Source organism: Podarcis liolepis, assembly GCF_965112155.1.
Source record: "Podarcis liolepis genome assembly, chromosome: 5".
NCBI classification, from domain to species: domain Eukaryota; kingdom Metazoa; phylum Chordata; class Lepidosauria; order Squamata; family Lacertidae; genus Podarcis; species Podarcis liolepis.
The window spans coordinates 82120609-82137320 of record NC_139556.1 but is presented as its reverse complement, the minus strand read 5'-3'; the positions used below and the strand labels follow the sequence as shown (position 1 = coordinate 82137320).

The 16712-nt window shown below is 39.5% G+C and overlaps 1 protein-coding gene across 10 annotated transcripts in view; it reads left to right on the top strand.

Moving 5' to 3' along the window:
* Positions 1-16712, top strand: part of VEPH1 (ventricular zone expressed PH domain containing 1) — a 162199-nt gene that overhangs the window by 131613 nt on the left and 13874 nt on the right. For all 10 annotated transcript variants that reach the window (XR_014526374.1, XR_014526375.1, XM_083504052.1 and 7 more), the window contains one exon: positions 2893-3010. Coding sequence is in view for 8 of the 10 variants with exons in the window: in XM_083504052.1 (XP_083360178.1) it covers positions 2893-3010 (118 nt within the window). In the remaining 2 variants the exon portion in view is untranslated. The remainder of the gene's footprint in view (positions 1-2892; positions 3011-16712) is intronic.

The window sequence follows — 16712 nt, the reverse complement described above, 5'->3', positions numbered from 1 at the left end:
ATCCCACCTACGTGGAATGCTGTTTCCCTGATGGAAATCTTCTCCCAGTGTGTACAAGAAAAAGCAGTGCATTAGATGGACATTTCTGTTAGTAGGCTATTGTGACGAAAGAGTTAAGCACCTCTGCCAAATCCAAACTGGAGGCTCATGCAACTGCTTCGTCAGCCAAAGAGAAACATATTTGGAAAGCCAGTCGTGGATTTCCCACAGCACATCTACCCTGGTCCAGAATAATTTGTTGAAACAAGAATGGCCGAAAGGCACAGGATTCTACTGAGGCTAAGCAGGCCTAGTCCTGTAAGCTGCTCAGTTAGGAGACTGCTGGGGAACCATGTGTAAGCTTCCTTGAGCTCCTTGGAGGAAGAATCAGGTATCGGTGTGATTAAGAGGCAGCATGGGGGAAACTGGGTTCAGATTGCCTTCCAGTCATGAAGCTTTCTGGTTGACCTTGGGCCAGTCACCATTGCTTGGCTTCACCTAACCTGAAGGGAAAAGACAGGTTCAGCCAAGGTTTGAGAGGACCACCTACCTCCTAAGATTGTTGTGAGCATTAAATGGACACAGAGAAGCATACATGCTATCCTGAGCACAACCCACCTGTCCATTAAAAGGAGCAAAAATGATGTCTAGGGAGGTTGGCAAGAAACATGAGCTGAGGCCCCTAGTATAAAATACAAGGATGACATTCAATTTATCATATTGTCAATCATACACAAGTAGTGTTTTATTATGCAGCTACCTGACAATAATAGCCTGTTATTCTTAAGCTGAAATCCCATGCAACACTTTCTTGAGAATAAGTCTGATCAAACCCAAAGAAATTTACTTCTGAATAAGTACATGCACAGGTGATGTATTAAGTTAGATTTATTTTTAAAAATTGCTGGTGCTAAATTCTGGTGAGAGGTTCTTCTCCCCCCCCCCTCTTTTTCCCCTCCTTCTTTCTCTTTACTTCCACTCATGTAAACTTGAAGTTTACACAATCAGCAAATTTCTCTGGCAAAAGAACATACCCCAGTGACTTCAGTGAAAGGGTTTATGACTTGTATAATTGTAATAGACTGCAGAATATGGCCAAATCAGTGCATATGGGTTAAACAGAGTCTTTTTTTAAAAAAGAAATTAGCTAGCAAAGAATGTTGTGTTGTACTCTTCAGTATGCACATACCGCAGAAAATATTTTTATAACGTAGTTCAAATATTCTGGTAAGTAAAATGTTTCCAGATGTATTTATTTCCTAACAGATTTCCGGTCAATTGCTTCATGGATATTTATGAAAGTACATAGGCTATGTTACTTTTTAAACAAACACGGCAACCTCCTTGCGATTCATTTAGAAATCATTTGTGTTAGCTCATGCTGTCATTTGCGAAGGAAATCTTACTCTGTGTCCTTTAAGGCGTCAACAAAATCTAGGTAACAGTTCCCCTAAAGGGGGAAGAAGAGAAAACTTTGAACAAGTTTCTTGTGGGAGATAAAATGGCATTTCTGTTTTGTCATCAAGCTAAGAGATCCTGTTCTAATAAAATTCAGCCTGTTACAAGAAAGGAGTTTCCGACTAAACATTCGGAAAAACTTTCTGACAGTAAGAGCTGTTCGACAGGGGAACAGTCTCCCTCGGTGGGTTGTGGACTCTCCTTCCTTGGAGGTTTCTAAGCAGAGGTTGGATGGTCATCTGTCATGGATGCTTTAGCTGAGATTCCTGCATTGCAGGGAGTTGGACTAGATGACCCCTGGGGTCCCTTCCAACTGATTCTATGAATTTAGCTTCAAAATAATTCGTTTTTCTGGGTTAGTTTTAGGACATCCGAAAGGACACGTGTTCCCCTTCATGGATCACTGCCTTGCCGTGGCGAAGGGGCTTGAAGGTCCGTATAGTTAAAGCTATGGTTTTCCCAGTAGTGATGCATGGAAGTGAGAGCTGGACCATAAAGAAGGCTGATCGCTGAAGAATTTATGTTTTTGAATTATGGTGCTGAAGGAGACTCTTGAGAGTCCCATGGACTGCAAGAAGATCAAACGCATCCATTCTTAAGGAAATTAGCCTTGAGTGCTCACTGGAAAGACAGATCGTGAAGCTGAGGCTCCAATACTTTGGCCACCTCATGAGAAGAGAAGACTCCCTGGAAATGACCCTGATGTTGGGAAAGATGGAGGGCACAAGGAGAAGGGGACGACAGAGGACGAGATGGTTGGACAGTGTTCTCGAAGCTACCAGCATGAGTTTGACCAAGCTGCGGGAGGCAGTGGAAGACAGGAGTGCCTGGCATGCTCTGGTCCATGGGGTCATGAAGAGACAGACACAACTAAACGACTAAACAACAACAAAGGACACATGTTCCTCACTAGATTCCAGATAGCCCAGCAAACAACAGCATGGATCCTCTGCAATCCACAATGACACCTTCACTTTAGCCTGTCATTAGTACAAAAGTGAAGACCATTCAGTGTGGACTACTCTGCAACACTGAGGATCTCTAAAATAATCATTGTGGGGCAGGGCTGAGAAGCCATTTTCATTTGGAGGGCCACAGGAGAATCACTTTCCAGGCGATCAGACATAGTGCTCAGTCTGCACTCTGTACAGCTTTTAAAAATTTCATTAGTCAATCACCAAAAAGTTGACTGGAGTAGTTACAGAACAGCACACAGCGTAATTGCTATATTATACGAGACTGAGAGCTTGAATCCATTGCTTATAAACTTTTACTTTCAGTTCCCATTGCTTATAAACTTTTACTTTCAGTTCCCATTGCTAGAAGTACTTAACCTTATTACTTTTTATTTTGCAGGTAATAAATTGCACATCAGTCAAGTCTGTTCCTAACAGGGTTGGTGTCTCTCTCTCTCCCCCTCCCCCCCCCCGGTTTTCTTTTTTGTAACTTGCCTAGGATCTGGACCATGTGTGGATACATCTGGAAGAAGTGAGGTTCTTTGATTTATTTGGTTACAGCGAGGAAGCAGGGGCTTGGCAGTGCTTCATGTGTAATAACCCCGAAAAAGCAACAGGTAACGAGTTTTTCCTGTAGTAGTGAGATACACAAGTAATAATGTTCAGAATCTGACAGTGCTGAGGGCTGCTCTGTGCAGACGATATGAATTAGGCGACCAAACCATTAATGTCTGTAATGAACATGTACAAATGGAGAGTCACTTACAGCTGCAATCCTAAAACACATTTACATGGAGGTGATCTCCTTGAATTCAATAGGACTTTCTCCCAAGGACAGCTGCTTAGAATTCCACTGTGTATTGCATCTCGGCTGAATGTTTTGGTGGAAATTCACCAGATCAGGAAGCCAGTACTTCTTAATTCAAAGGGCAAACTGCAAATCTGTGTGCCACATTATCAAGGTGCTGGAACCAGTGGCGTAGCGTGGGGGGTGCAGGGGGGCCGGCCGCACCGGGCGCAACATCTGGGGGTTAGGAGGCGCAAATCCACGGGTTAGGGGGCGCAAATTACTTGCCTTGCCCCGGGTCCTGACAACCCACGCTACGCCACTGGCTGAACATTTATTTACATGGGGAGAATTGTGGTAAAGAAAACCCCAGCATTGATATACACAAATATAATGCAATACTTTATCTCTCTATAGCAGGGATGGGGAACCTTTGGCCCTCCAGATATTGCTGGAAGTAGTGGGCTAAATTACTGGAGGACTTAACTAGTGTGCATATGCAAGTGTACCTATCCATGTTTCATGTGTCCATTTAAAAATATTTAAGCTAATGAAACCATGCCCAGCGAAGCCATAATAATGATTTTTTTATACGTAATTTTTGAAACCTGTTGGTTGGCTTCCCATTGGTAAACGATGAGCTCTAATTCCTATAATGACTTGGCTTGCTTTATTACTGATTTCTGCTTCTTTGGGGTGTGGCTCAGTTAAATGGACTTACACCAATTATTCTTTTGGGCCAGCATGTTTGCACAAAAAAAATTTCATGGTTTGGGACAGATGGAGATATGAGGGGGAAAACAGATGCCAATTAAAATGAGTTGCCATCTGAAGATGTGACACTACTGAAATCATACAGCAGGGTGGAAACAGCTGGCAATTAGGGAGTTTGGACAACTTTCTAATGCTGACTGTTGGCTATTACACAGAGTTGAAGACTTTCTAAATTTTCACTAACATCATCAGAGAGTTTTGCATTTGTGTGAAGTGCTTTTCATTGTATTTTACCCAGCTCGGTTTAGCACAAGTCATAATTAATTTTCCAGCATTTTTCAAAGAAAACTGGGTTCATTTTATTCAGCAGCAAATCTGCTGAAGGGTATGATCTAGACAGAGTCATTGCTCGATTAAGCAGTTTTTCTATGCAATCCCTGGACAAAATAAATTAAGACTGAAAATCCTAAGCACATCTACAGGGAAGCATGTTCCAGTGAAACTAATAGAACTTGAGTAAATAATAAGTTGCTTACTTCCAAGAAATTAATTAGGGGTTTGAAAGGTTTTCCTACCCAATCCTGAGAGTTTAACTTACAATAATTTAAACTGAGGACATCTAAATTACCAGTTAAAATCTAAATACAAACTAGGGCTGCTAAAACCCAGTTTACCTTCAGTCACCAAATTTCATCCCATTACAGCGAAAGGAAACATAATTGTTATGAGATTCAAGACAACCCACGAAGAACAGCTGTTTAGGTGCCTGTGTATCGCAAACTTGAAAATGGCCAGGATCCAACAAATAATTAAATGAAGGGCATTTTTACTTCTCAAAGAGTGGACCCAATTCCACATCGCAGACTACTTTTACAACTGTTGGACATTTTAAGAACAGGGGACCTGCATAGAATATTATAGAATCATACTTTCTGGACACAGGCAGTAGGCAATCATGGGGGGGGGGCAGTGATCAGGATTTGGGGCATCATTTTGTCATGCTTACCCCATCTCCTAAACAAAGCATAGCCACAAAAAATAAGAGTTCCTGTTTTTAGTGTCTAATGTAAGTCCAGAAGTTCCATCTCTGGACAATGAGGTGAGTTACAGTGGTGCCTCGCAAGACGAAATTAATTCGTTCCGCGAGTTTTTTCGTCTAGCGAATTTTTCGTCTTGCGAAGCACGGTGTCGGAAAAGTTTTGGAAAAGCTTCAAAAATCACCATAAACCTCAAAAAAGGCTACCACACCGCGTTCTATGAGTTGCTCCTCGAAGTCAAGTCGCAACTGTATTAACGGTGTTAAGAAAAAGGAAACAAACTTGCAAGACATTTTCGTCTTGCAAAGCAAGCCCATAGGGAAATTCGTCTTGCGAAGCAGGTCAAAAACCGCAAAACCCTTTCATCTAGCGAGTTTTTCATCTTGCGAGGAATTTGTCTTGCGGGGCACCACTGTATTTCCATGGGCTCATCAGTTATGTCATCAGTGTTACATAAGTCCTGGAAGTTTACAGGTGCTTGTTGATCTTTCTTTGGTTTTCAAGCTTTTCTATACAATATATATAAATTGTAAACTTATGTACTTCTATATATCTGGGGATAATAGAAACCAACAACTTATTCTTGCACAGTCCCATTTCTTTTCCAAACTAATAGGCACTCTACCATGCAAGTTGTTCAAAGGAAAGAATTCCACTAAGCCAGGACAAGCTCCATCCATGGATCTAGGTAGCTGTTTGGGCCCCAGTTCCCTTTTCTGGCTGATCTTACAGTCCCAAGTGAAGTATAGGGCAAATCCAAAATGTTGCTGTTTTCATATGGGATTCAATCTCATAGTGACAAATTGAGGTTGGGCAATTACAGTTGATTTGCCACACTTCCATAACAAACCTGCTTCTCCCCCCAAAAACCGAACCTTTTGGCAATAAGGGAAGTGGTGGGAAAATGCACTGGAGAGTATTGTATTGGACAATAGGCAAATCTCTTTTCAATCCCGCCATTGTAGAATGTAGAAACTATGACTGAGACAAAATGGCTTCCCTTGTTTTGCAAGTGTCAAAAAGCATCTTTCTGTTTCTGTTATTTTCAGTGCTTCGTGATAATATGTTCAACATTCTTTTTTTTAAAAAAAATAATTTTTATTCATTTTCCAAACAATTTTATACAATCAACACCTAATTTATCACTCATTTTTTCAGTTTTTGACTTTCCTCAGTTTCTCTGTCAATCTTTCGTAAAATTTCTATTTGTTAACGCATTTCAAAACATAATATTGCCTTTTAGAACTCCTTTTCCTCTTACTCTCTTTTTTGCACTATTTCTTACTATCTCACAGAGTCTCTTCAAAACCAACAAGCGTTGTCTGTACATCACATATGTTTTTCAGATATTCTGTAAATCTCCCCCAGTCCTTGATAAACTTTTGGTCTTTCTGATATCGGATCTTCCCAGTCAATTTATCCAATTCTGCATATTCAGTCAATTTCCTTCTCCATTCTTCCACTGTTGGAATTTCTTCCTGCTTCCATCTTTGGGCCAGAAGTATCCTTGCAGCAGTCACTGCATATTGAAACAGTTTACAGTCTCTCTTATTGATTTCGTTTCCTACCATTCCTAATAAGAAGGCCTCTGGTTTTTTAACAAACGTATATTTCAACATCTTTTTCAATTCATTGTATATCATTTCCCAGAAGCCTTTCACCCTTTTACACTCCCACCACATATGATAGAAAGTTCCTTCTTTTTCTTTACATTTCCAACACTTATTGCATGTTTTGTACATTTTAGCCAGCTTAACTGGCGTTATATACCATCTGTAAACCATTTTCATTACATTTTCTTTCAACGCAGTACATGCCGTAAATTTTAATCTTTCATTCCATAATTTCATCCAGTCGTCATATTGTATATTATAACCAAAATCTCTTGCCCAATGTATCATTACTGATTTTACCTCTTCATCTTTTGTATGCCACTCCAGCAACATTTTATTGATTTTGGACAGATTTTTATACTCATTATTCAATACCTCCGCTTGAAATTTTGATTCTTTACCTTCATACCCACACATTTTACAATCTTTTTTAAACATTTCATTAATCTGATAGTAATGTAACCAGTCATAAACAAATTGTTTCACCTCTTCATTAATTTTCATTTTCCATTCCCCCCCTCTCTTATTACCAATTCTCCATATGTTATCCACCTCCCCCTCATATTGATTTTTTTCACACTCATCACTTCTAATGGTGAAATCCAGTGGGGGAGTCTAGGTTCCAACAAATTTTTATAGGTCTCCCACACCTCTATCAATGATCTTTGAAAGATGTGGTTTTCAAAACCCTTGTGAATTTTTTTCTTTTCATACCATAAATATGCATGCCAACCAAATCTGTTATCAAATCCTTCTAAATCTAACAACTCTCCATTCTCTAATTTAATCCATTCCTTTATCCAACAGAGGCATGATGCTTCGTAATATAACTTCAAGTCTGGCAGGGCAAAGCCACCTCTTTCTTTCGCGTCTGTTAATAACTTAAACTGAATCCTTGGCTTCTTGCCCTGCCAGATATATCTTGAAATTATTTTTTGCCATTCTTTAAAAATTGATGCCCCTTTGATTGGAAAAGGAATAAAATCTTTGGCAGCACACTCATTTTTATCGTAGATATTCTCCCCCAAAAGGACAGTTTCAGTCTTCCCCACACCTCCAAATCCCTTTTTATTTGGTTCCAAACAGGTAAATAGTTGTTTTGAAACAAATCAATGTTCTTGGGGGTTAACCATATTCCTAAATACTTTACTTTATTCACCACTTCTATCTCTGTCCTTTGTTGTATTTCCTCAATTAATTCTTGATTCATGTTTTTAGCAATAATTTTTATCTTTTTTTTTGTTGAGGTAGAATCCTGCGACTCGACCAAATTGCTCTATTTCTTCTAAGATTCTTTTGACACTTTCCACTGGTTCTTCTACCGTCATTACCAGGTCATCCGCAAATGCTTTAACTTTGTATTCATTTTTCCCTATAGACACCCCTTTTATATCTTCATTTTTTCTTAATGATTTTAACTAAACTTCCAGCACCATAATGAATAATAATGGCAACAATGGGCATCCCTGCCTTGTACCCTTGGTTATTTTAATGTCTTCTGTAGTATAGTTGTTTACTATCAGCTTTGCTTTCTGTTCTGTATATATTGCCTTTATCCCATTATAAAATTCCTTACCCACTTCCATATACTCTAAATTTTTTAACATGAAGTTCCATGATATATTGTCAAAGGCCTTTTCAGCATCCACAAAGATTAAGATAGCTTGTTTTTCATTCCTGGCATTCAGATATTCCAATATATTTATTATGTTTCTTATGTTATCTTTCATCTGTCTGCCAGGAAGAAAACCCGCTTGATCCTTATGTATAAATTCTTGCAGTACTTTTTTCATTCTCTTTGCTAATATACTCGCAAAAATTTTATAATCACTATTCAACAACGAAATAGGCCTATAATTTTTGACCTGCGTCAAGTCCGAATCTTGTTTTGGGATAAATGTGATCAAGGCTTCTTTCCATGTTTCCGGGATTTCACTGTTCTTTAAGATGTTGTTTATAACTTCTTTCAATGGTACAAGTAGGATGCTTCTCATTTCCTTATAATATCTAGCTGTAAATCCATCTGATCCTGGGGCTTTTCCTTTTTTTCAGTTCCTTTATTACCTCTTTTATTTCTTCCGTTTCAATTGGGGCGTTCAATAACTCTTTTTTCTCCGTCGGGATCTTCTGCACTCCTTGCTTTTATACAATTGTCTATAAAAACCCAAGAATCCCTTTCTAATTTCTTTCGGGTTTTCTATTTCTGTGCGGTCGATGATGATTTTATTTACTGTATTCTGTTCCTTTCTTTTCTTAATCTGCCACGCCAGCCATTTTCCTGATTTGTTCGCGAATTCAAAATTTCTTTGTCTCATTCTTTTTATATTCCCTTCTACTTCCTTATTTATTATCATTGCAAATTGTGTTTGTAGGGTCTTTATACTCTGTCTTATCTTCTCATTATTTGGTTTCTTTATCAGTTTTTGTTCATTCTCCATTATCTGTTTTAGTATTTCCTTCTTATTCTTCTCTCTCTTTTTATTTTTCAAAGCATTCTGCTGAATAAAGAATCCTCTCATCACTGCTTTGCTGGCATCCCATACCATATTAATTTTTGTTCCCTTATTGCAATTATTCAAAAAATACTCCGACAAATACTTTTGAGCATTTTCCACTACTTTCTGATCGTCCAAAAGGTAGTCGCTCATTCTCCATCTAAACGTTCTTTCTTCAAAACCTTTTAATTCGAGTTTTATTGCACTATGATCCGAAATCACTCTTGGTTGAATTTCAACTTCCGAGATTCTTGCAGTTAGTTTATTTGAGACCCAAATTTGGTCTATTCTTGACAGAGATTGATTTGGTTCTGAATAAAACGTAAATTGTTTCTCCAGTGAGTGTCTGAGTCTCCAAATATCGATCAAATTACAATTCTTTATCATTGAAAAGAAAGTCTTAGGTAATTTTCCATCTTTGCTCACCCCAGTTGTTTTCAATCTGTCCATTTCCATTGACACCACTCCATTCAGGTCTCCCATTATTATGATTTTCTGATCCATATGTTCGAACAGTTTTTCTTCTAAATTTTTGTAAAAGTCTGTCTTATTTCCGTTTGGTGCATAGATCCCGACAATTTTTTTTTCTTCTCCTTGCCACTTTATTTGAACTGCCATAACTCTGCCTTCTTCATCTTTAAAAATTTGTTGAGCTTCAATATTTTTCCTGATATACAAAACTACCCCTCTCTTTTTACTCTTATCTGAAGATACAAATTCATTTCCCAGTCTTTTATTGATTAAAATTTTTTATGCCTTCTCGCCACATGAGTTTCTTGTAGACAGATTATATCCAATTTTTTCTTTTTTAAATGTTGTTCAATTTTATTCCTTTTTTTATCGTTAATCCCATTGATGTTCCAAGTCCATAAATTCAACTCCGTCTTAGCCATTTTGAATTCTTTGTTATAAATTTTATAATCCGTCTATCTCTTCTTCTTTTTCTTCTTCCTCTTCTTCTTTCTTTTTTTCTTTTTCTATCTCCTCCAGATCCACTCCTCTTGCAGCCTCCATTCCTGGTTCCATTCCTCTTGCTTCTTCGTCCTCGCTTCGTATCTCTTTGTATTTTCTCAAGTATTTCCCTAATTCTTCCAGGCTCGTAAGTCTATGTCTTTTACTTTTGTAGACAAAGGAGATCCCTTCCGGATATTCCCATCTGAATTCTATGTTGTTCTTTTTTAGGATCTGTACTGTTGGTTTATATGGGTCTCCGTTTAAGAAGCCTGATTGGGATGTCTTTAAAAATAATTATATAATTTCCTTCGATATTTAGTCTCTTCTCTCTATTCTTTTGGAGAATCTGGTTTCTCATCTCCCTATCCTTAAAGGTAATCAGGCAGTCTCCTGGAAACTTTCTTGCCTTAGCTGATCTTGTCTTCAATCGATATGCACTTTGCACAGATTTTGTCACCTCTTCTATATCCATCTCCATCCATTGTGCAATTTCTTTTATTAATTTCTCTTTAATATTTTCTCCTTGCAGCTCTGGGACAAGTCTCAATCTTAAATTCACTTCTCTCTGCCTGAGTTCATTCATAGAAATCGCATCCCAGACCTCCTCTTGAGTTTTATTAATTTCTGACATTCCCGACCATATTCTCTCTTCTTCCTTCTTCACCTCCCTCATTTCCACTCTTGTCTTTTTCATTCCCTCTTCCAAGTTCTGTGTCCTCTTACTCACGTCCTTCAGTTGCCCTTTCAGTTCATCAACTGTAGCATCAATTTTTTTGTCCATTTGGCCCATTCTCTTATCCATTTGTTCCAATTTCGCTTCTATATTCTTTTCACTCTGCTTAATGTTGGAGTTAACCTCTGCAAACATTTTCATAATCTCTCCTTTGAGGTCCGTTTATTGTTTTGAACCTCTCCTCTCTGCCGGTGTTCCCCCATCACCCCCTTTCTTTTGTGTATGGGACATTATAATCAAAATCCAAGCGCCTAATATACAATCAATAGTAGTAAAATGTTCAATCAAGATATTCAACCATTAAGACATTTTTCCACAAATGATATATGAAATAAAAAAGACATAAAATTTTCCCCCTCCCAGATTCTCATACACTTGAATTTATATGTCAATTAACTTATATAAACAAATTTTTACTAAATAAATTTTCCAGATATAATTTCTACTTGTATGGCGGAACACCTTTTAACCTATGAATTTAAACTCTGAAGATGCCAATCCCACACCAAAGCTTTTCTTCCTTCCTTCCTTCTTCTTGCCACCACTTAGGCTAAATCCATATTGGTTTGTTATGAAAAAGTAGATTTCCCAATTATTATATTGCCCAAATTATTGTAATCCGATAACTGTATATTAGCTGTATATTATACTCCAATAAAATCCAATAGCTGTATCTTGTAATCCAATAAAAATAATCCAATTAAATGGCAAAAGTTACTGAAGGTATTAATAAGGGGATCCAAAGGTACCCAATATATCCAAAGAGAGGAAATAAGAGGAAATGTCCAGAAGAATCTATCCAAAAATAGACCCAAAAGTTACCAAGGGCTCCATATTTAAAAATATCAAATTTAAGTTCAACTGTAAAAGACAAGTAGAGGGGAGAAAGAAGCAAAATGATTTTTAATAGTCCAGACTGTTCCCCTTTCAAAATAATAATAATAATAAATAACGAGTAAAAATAACAGGGAATAGTTTGTTAGTTCAAATCCTGGTTCACTTAACTCCAAATAAAAATAGTGACCTTCATACAGCCTGTTAGGCAGCTCTTTCTCATTTCATTCCGCAGATACACATAAAAAAAAACAACAGTTACGCAGGTAAAGCCTTCATTCAAACACAATCCTTTCCCGTTGTGTTTAAACAGTCAAATTTGTTTGAAAGCAGGGGTAAAAAATAGTGAGATAATAATTTATGCTGCCTGGTATTGACTTTCCGTACTTTACCTATAGCTGGGTAACTCTATCTTTCCATTAAAATGGAGGCACAAAAGTTCTACTTTGTTGCGCAGTTTTTTAAAAAAGTGAAAGTACCGAGAAGTATCCTTTCTTTTTACTTCCTTCAGACCCTTCGTTATATCGAGAGCCTTTTAAAGTCATAAAATAGTTACCCTCTGCTCCCTCTTTTAATTATTCCCTTCTTCTGCAACTCTTTGTTACTTTTTGCAGCAGTTTATATCACTTTTGGCAAGCTTTTTAAGAGGGAGAAGTTCTAGCCGCTTGCTGTGTTACCAACCTCCTCTCCGCGCTCCGCTCATAGTCTTGCGTCGTTCCCCGATTTCAGATAAAAACTGACCTTTTTTCCACCTTCTTTTCCCAAAGCCTTCCTTTTGTATGCTCCAATTATATTCCAAAATCCAAATTTGGCTTAGATTCTTTATTTTTGAGAATTGATCACTCGCCCTGCAAGCCTGGGGCTGCGTTCTCAAGGGTGAGACAATGGCTTCCCCGGTGCCTGCAATCTCCGCCCACCATTCTCTTCGCTCCTGTTACGGAGTTACCCGACGGCCGGGCGATCTGCAAATGGCTCCGCTGGGCTCCTGACCCTCTGGTTTCCCTCCAGAGGGGTTTTGGGGGGCTACCGCGCCCTGTAGCACCCCAGTTTACCCTCAAGAACCCGGACTTTCTCTCTCCCAAGAAAGCCCCGCTTGCGTCAGGTCCGTGGCTCAACCGGAAGTCCCAATACGTTCAACATTCATTTGGTTTTGATGCTGTTCTTCTCGGCACCATTTCCGTTCTTCTCAGCCTTCACTATCTATGGCATGAACATGTTGTTGGACTTCAATTAGGTCCAGCCACCATCTAGCAGCTCAGGGATGATAAGAATGATATTACAGCAAGTTCTGGAAAGTGGCAAATTCCCAATTCCTGGTTCATGGCTTAATTTGCTCACAGCTATGCCAGCTGATGTACTTTTGACAGTGCTGTGCCAACACTTTGCCCAATATGTCACCACAAAAAAGTTGTAAGTAAAATCAATTAATTAAACAGCCGTGTGGACAAATGATGTCAAGTGCAGGAAAAGAATGGAATTGGGAATTGAAGAGTTGTCACTACAGAAACAAAAGTGTGCTAGTCAGCAACGAAACAAATCAGATGTTCCATTTGGTGGATCCTCTTTCAGCCATCTCTCAGGCTGCATCAAATGCAAATTTTGAAATCAGAAAATATTGTTGCGGGCCTAATATTAACTCTTGGAGTAACAAATTACTTTGATTAATAAATTTGGTTGCATGTGCAACTGCAGCTAAATCAATGAGGAATCTAAAGGTCGTTAAAAGCCTGCATTCATAATTTTTCAGTAGACTCCTAACATATTGAATTTCCTAAATGGAATGCTATGTCTGCTTTTGATAGTTCTTAAGGAAAATTGTTCAGCTCAAAAGACATAAAATGTCTGTTTAAAAGACTTAAATGTATGGTTTTGCCAGTTCCTGTCTCTCTTAGTTATTATTTAAAAGTAGCCACTTTCAAGGAGATATATATATATATATATATCCAAACACTCCAGTGTGGAACATATTGAATCAAAATGTTTGACATTAGAAACCTCACTATATTGGGGGCTTTCTTTGCTCATTTCCTGCTGTCATAGCAAAAAAATGAAATGGGTTTATTTTTTGAGTAGTCATCTGCCAGATGGGGAGCATATTATTTTACAGGCAGCTGGACTCCTCACCCTGGAAATACATGTTAGAGACTACTGATATCCATTAGACCCTTTGTCTTCAGCTGATGGGTCGTGACCCACCCTAAGGTGGGTCACACCCAGTGACACTGCAGCCATTTGTGTTGTTTGTTTAAGTTTTCTTAAAAGAAGGAAAAAGCAAAAAAGCAAAGGAAATAAGAAAGGAGGAGGATAGGAGAAATGCAGACTGCAGACTGTGGGGAGTCAGACATGTATATAATCAAAACTAAATGTTTGGTCCTATGTTACGAACTGGGATTGAATGTGAGTTCTGGGTTTTAAAAGGGATTTCTGCACTAAAATCCGACCAGAGACATACCATGCGCAGCTCTGTCCATGCCTCACCCCTTAGCATTTGCTCCCTCATAGTAGTTATTTTATTTCTTTATTTTAGTGCGCTTCTATCCCATGTTTTCCTCCAAGGAGCTCAATGTGGTGTATGTGGTTTACCCACTGGTCCTTTAAACCCTGCGTCTTGTTTCGTGCCTGTATTGTGTTTTGCTACCAGCCAAGTCTATCATCTCTGAGTGTTCCCAATTTCCAGCTTTCCAAATATACATTTTAAAAAATATTATTTATAAAAAAATATTTGTGCACCACTATTCATAAAAAAACCTGTTTACGACAGATGTGCATAAAACCATACAGTAAAAACGATATATATATAAAAAAAACAGAAATCAGATTTGATGAAAAGATGTATTCTGTAGGCCTGACAGAATAGAAGAGCTTTCAGCAGGCGTTTAAAAGTTGTCACCAAAGGTGCCTGCTGAATCTCTATTGGCAGATTGAAGACACCAAAGACTTGGTTCCTTGTTGTCATCAGATGAACTTCGGCAGCTGAGGGAACACTGCTCCTGCAGGTGATCAAGTGGGATGTAAAGGTTCAGGTGGTCCCTAAGGTTCCCTGGGCCTAAGTTGCTCGGGACTTTGTAAATTAATGCAAGGACCTTGAACCAGTGCTTTATGTACTGCAAGGCTGAAGGACTTCTGACCTGTAGGCATAACTAGGCCAGGCTGTTTCAACCAAGCCATGCCCTCCTGCCCCACATTTAATCTCATAAATGTTGTCAAGTGTGGATCCAGGTAAAGATGGAGTTTGGAAAACGGAGCTTTGTTGGCCCAGCTGATCGGTGGTCCCTACAAAGCCCCTTGCACAGCCCTTACCAAGTGCTGCCAGCTGATATTCAGCCCCTGGAAAACGCTATGCTCAGCACTTACCTTGTGCTGAATATCAGCTGATCACCAGCACCTGGGAAGCACACTTCGCTGCCCATTCTGCTTGAGTGCAAACCATGTGAACAAAAGTGGGACACGTGTTGTCATTGTGATGTCAGATGATTGAAAGTTGGTTGCCCAATCAGATGATTGAAAGTTGCCCACGTGTCAGACTTGGCCTGCGGGGGTATATGGAGATAATGGTCTGGCCAGTGGGGTGCCCAGCCTGAGAAGTATGGTTTAGGAGACAGCTGTAGGTGACTGAATGATGAGTTTGCACATGTATTCATCATCCAGTGAACACATCCTCAAATCCCAGAGGCAGAGCTTTCCCATCAGCTCATGTAAGTTGAATACTTTCCAATGGAAGGAACCAGAATATTCAGCTGAAGACATCATGCAATGTACTTTGGCGCTTGAGGCAGAAAAGCCCACAAACACCTCTCTCCCTGTCAGTAGAAGGACAACCATCAAATGATTAACAATTTTGAAAACCTTTCATCAGACTTCAAATCAGCTCCCCGAGTCATCTCCTCACTCTTCCCAATGCACAGGCCAGCCATGAGTTAGGACGGATCAGATATGCATGTACCAAGCTGGGAAAAAGAAACCCTTAAGAGTCCAGATGAGCAATGTCAGTGTGGTTCATAATTCTGCCATCTGCCCTGGTCCCTGTGGGCAGCAGATGGGTATTATCTGGAGGAGCTGCTCCAGGAAAAGTGCAAACAGGGCCTGATTCATATAAGGGTAAAGGTAAAGGGACCCCTGACCATTAGGTCCAGTCGTGGCCGACTCTGGGGTTGCAGCGCTCATCTTGCTTTATTGGCCGAGGGAGCTGGCGTACAGCTTCCAGGTCATGTGGCCAGCATGACTAAGCCACTTCTGGTGAACCAGAGCAGCACACGGAAACACAGTTTACCTTCCCGCCGGAGCGGTACCTATTTATCTACTTGCACTTTGACGTGCTTTTGAACTGCTAGGTTGGCAGGAGCAGGGACCAAGCAACAGGAGCTCACCCCATCGCAGGGATTCGAACCGCTGACCTTCTGATCGGCAAGTCCTAGGCTCTGTGGTTTAACCCACAGCGCCACCCGTGCCCCTATCATATAAGGGTAGAATTACACATTGTGAGACATGTCTTCACACTGTCATCATCCTTTCACTGCCCGTCAGTTATGGTGGAATGAGGAAAAGCACAACCTTATGGCATCAGAGCACAGGCTTACATCAAGAAGAGCTCAGCTGGTTCAGGCCAATGGCCCATCTAGTCCAGCACTCTGTTCTCACAGTGGCCAACCAGATGCCTATGCAAAGTCCCCAAGCAGGACCTGAGTGCAATGGCACACTCCCTGCTTGTGATTCCCAGCAAATAGTATTCAGAGGCACACTGCCTCCAGTGGAGGAGGGGGGAAATGTAACACGGAGATTCCATTTTGGGTGGAACCCCATGTTTTTCGTAAACGTGTAGTTTTGCTCCAAACAGCTTTTCTTACAGGCAATTAAAAGGCAACACATTTTTAACCAGAGAGTTTAAAAAACAAACCTACTCATGAAATCTCTTTGTGTGGATTTGTAAATTATTATCCGGAACTTAAAATAGCACAAGGCACAGAAAGGTTGGGATGATGTGTCCAAGGCCATAAAGTAGTGGTTCTCAAATTTTATTCTCTGTGTCACACTTTCGAAATAAAAATTTGCTCAAGCCAATTTTGTTGTTGATAAGATAAAAAATACATTGGTAAACACAACTAGAATTGTCCTCAGTATCTCTTGATGCTCTTACTCTCATTTTGAAAAGGTA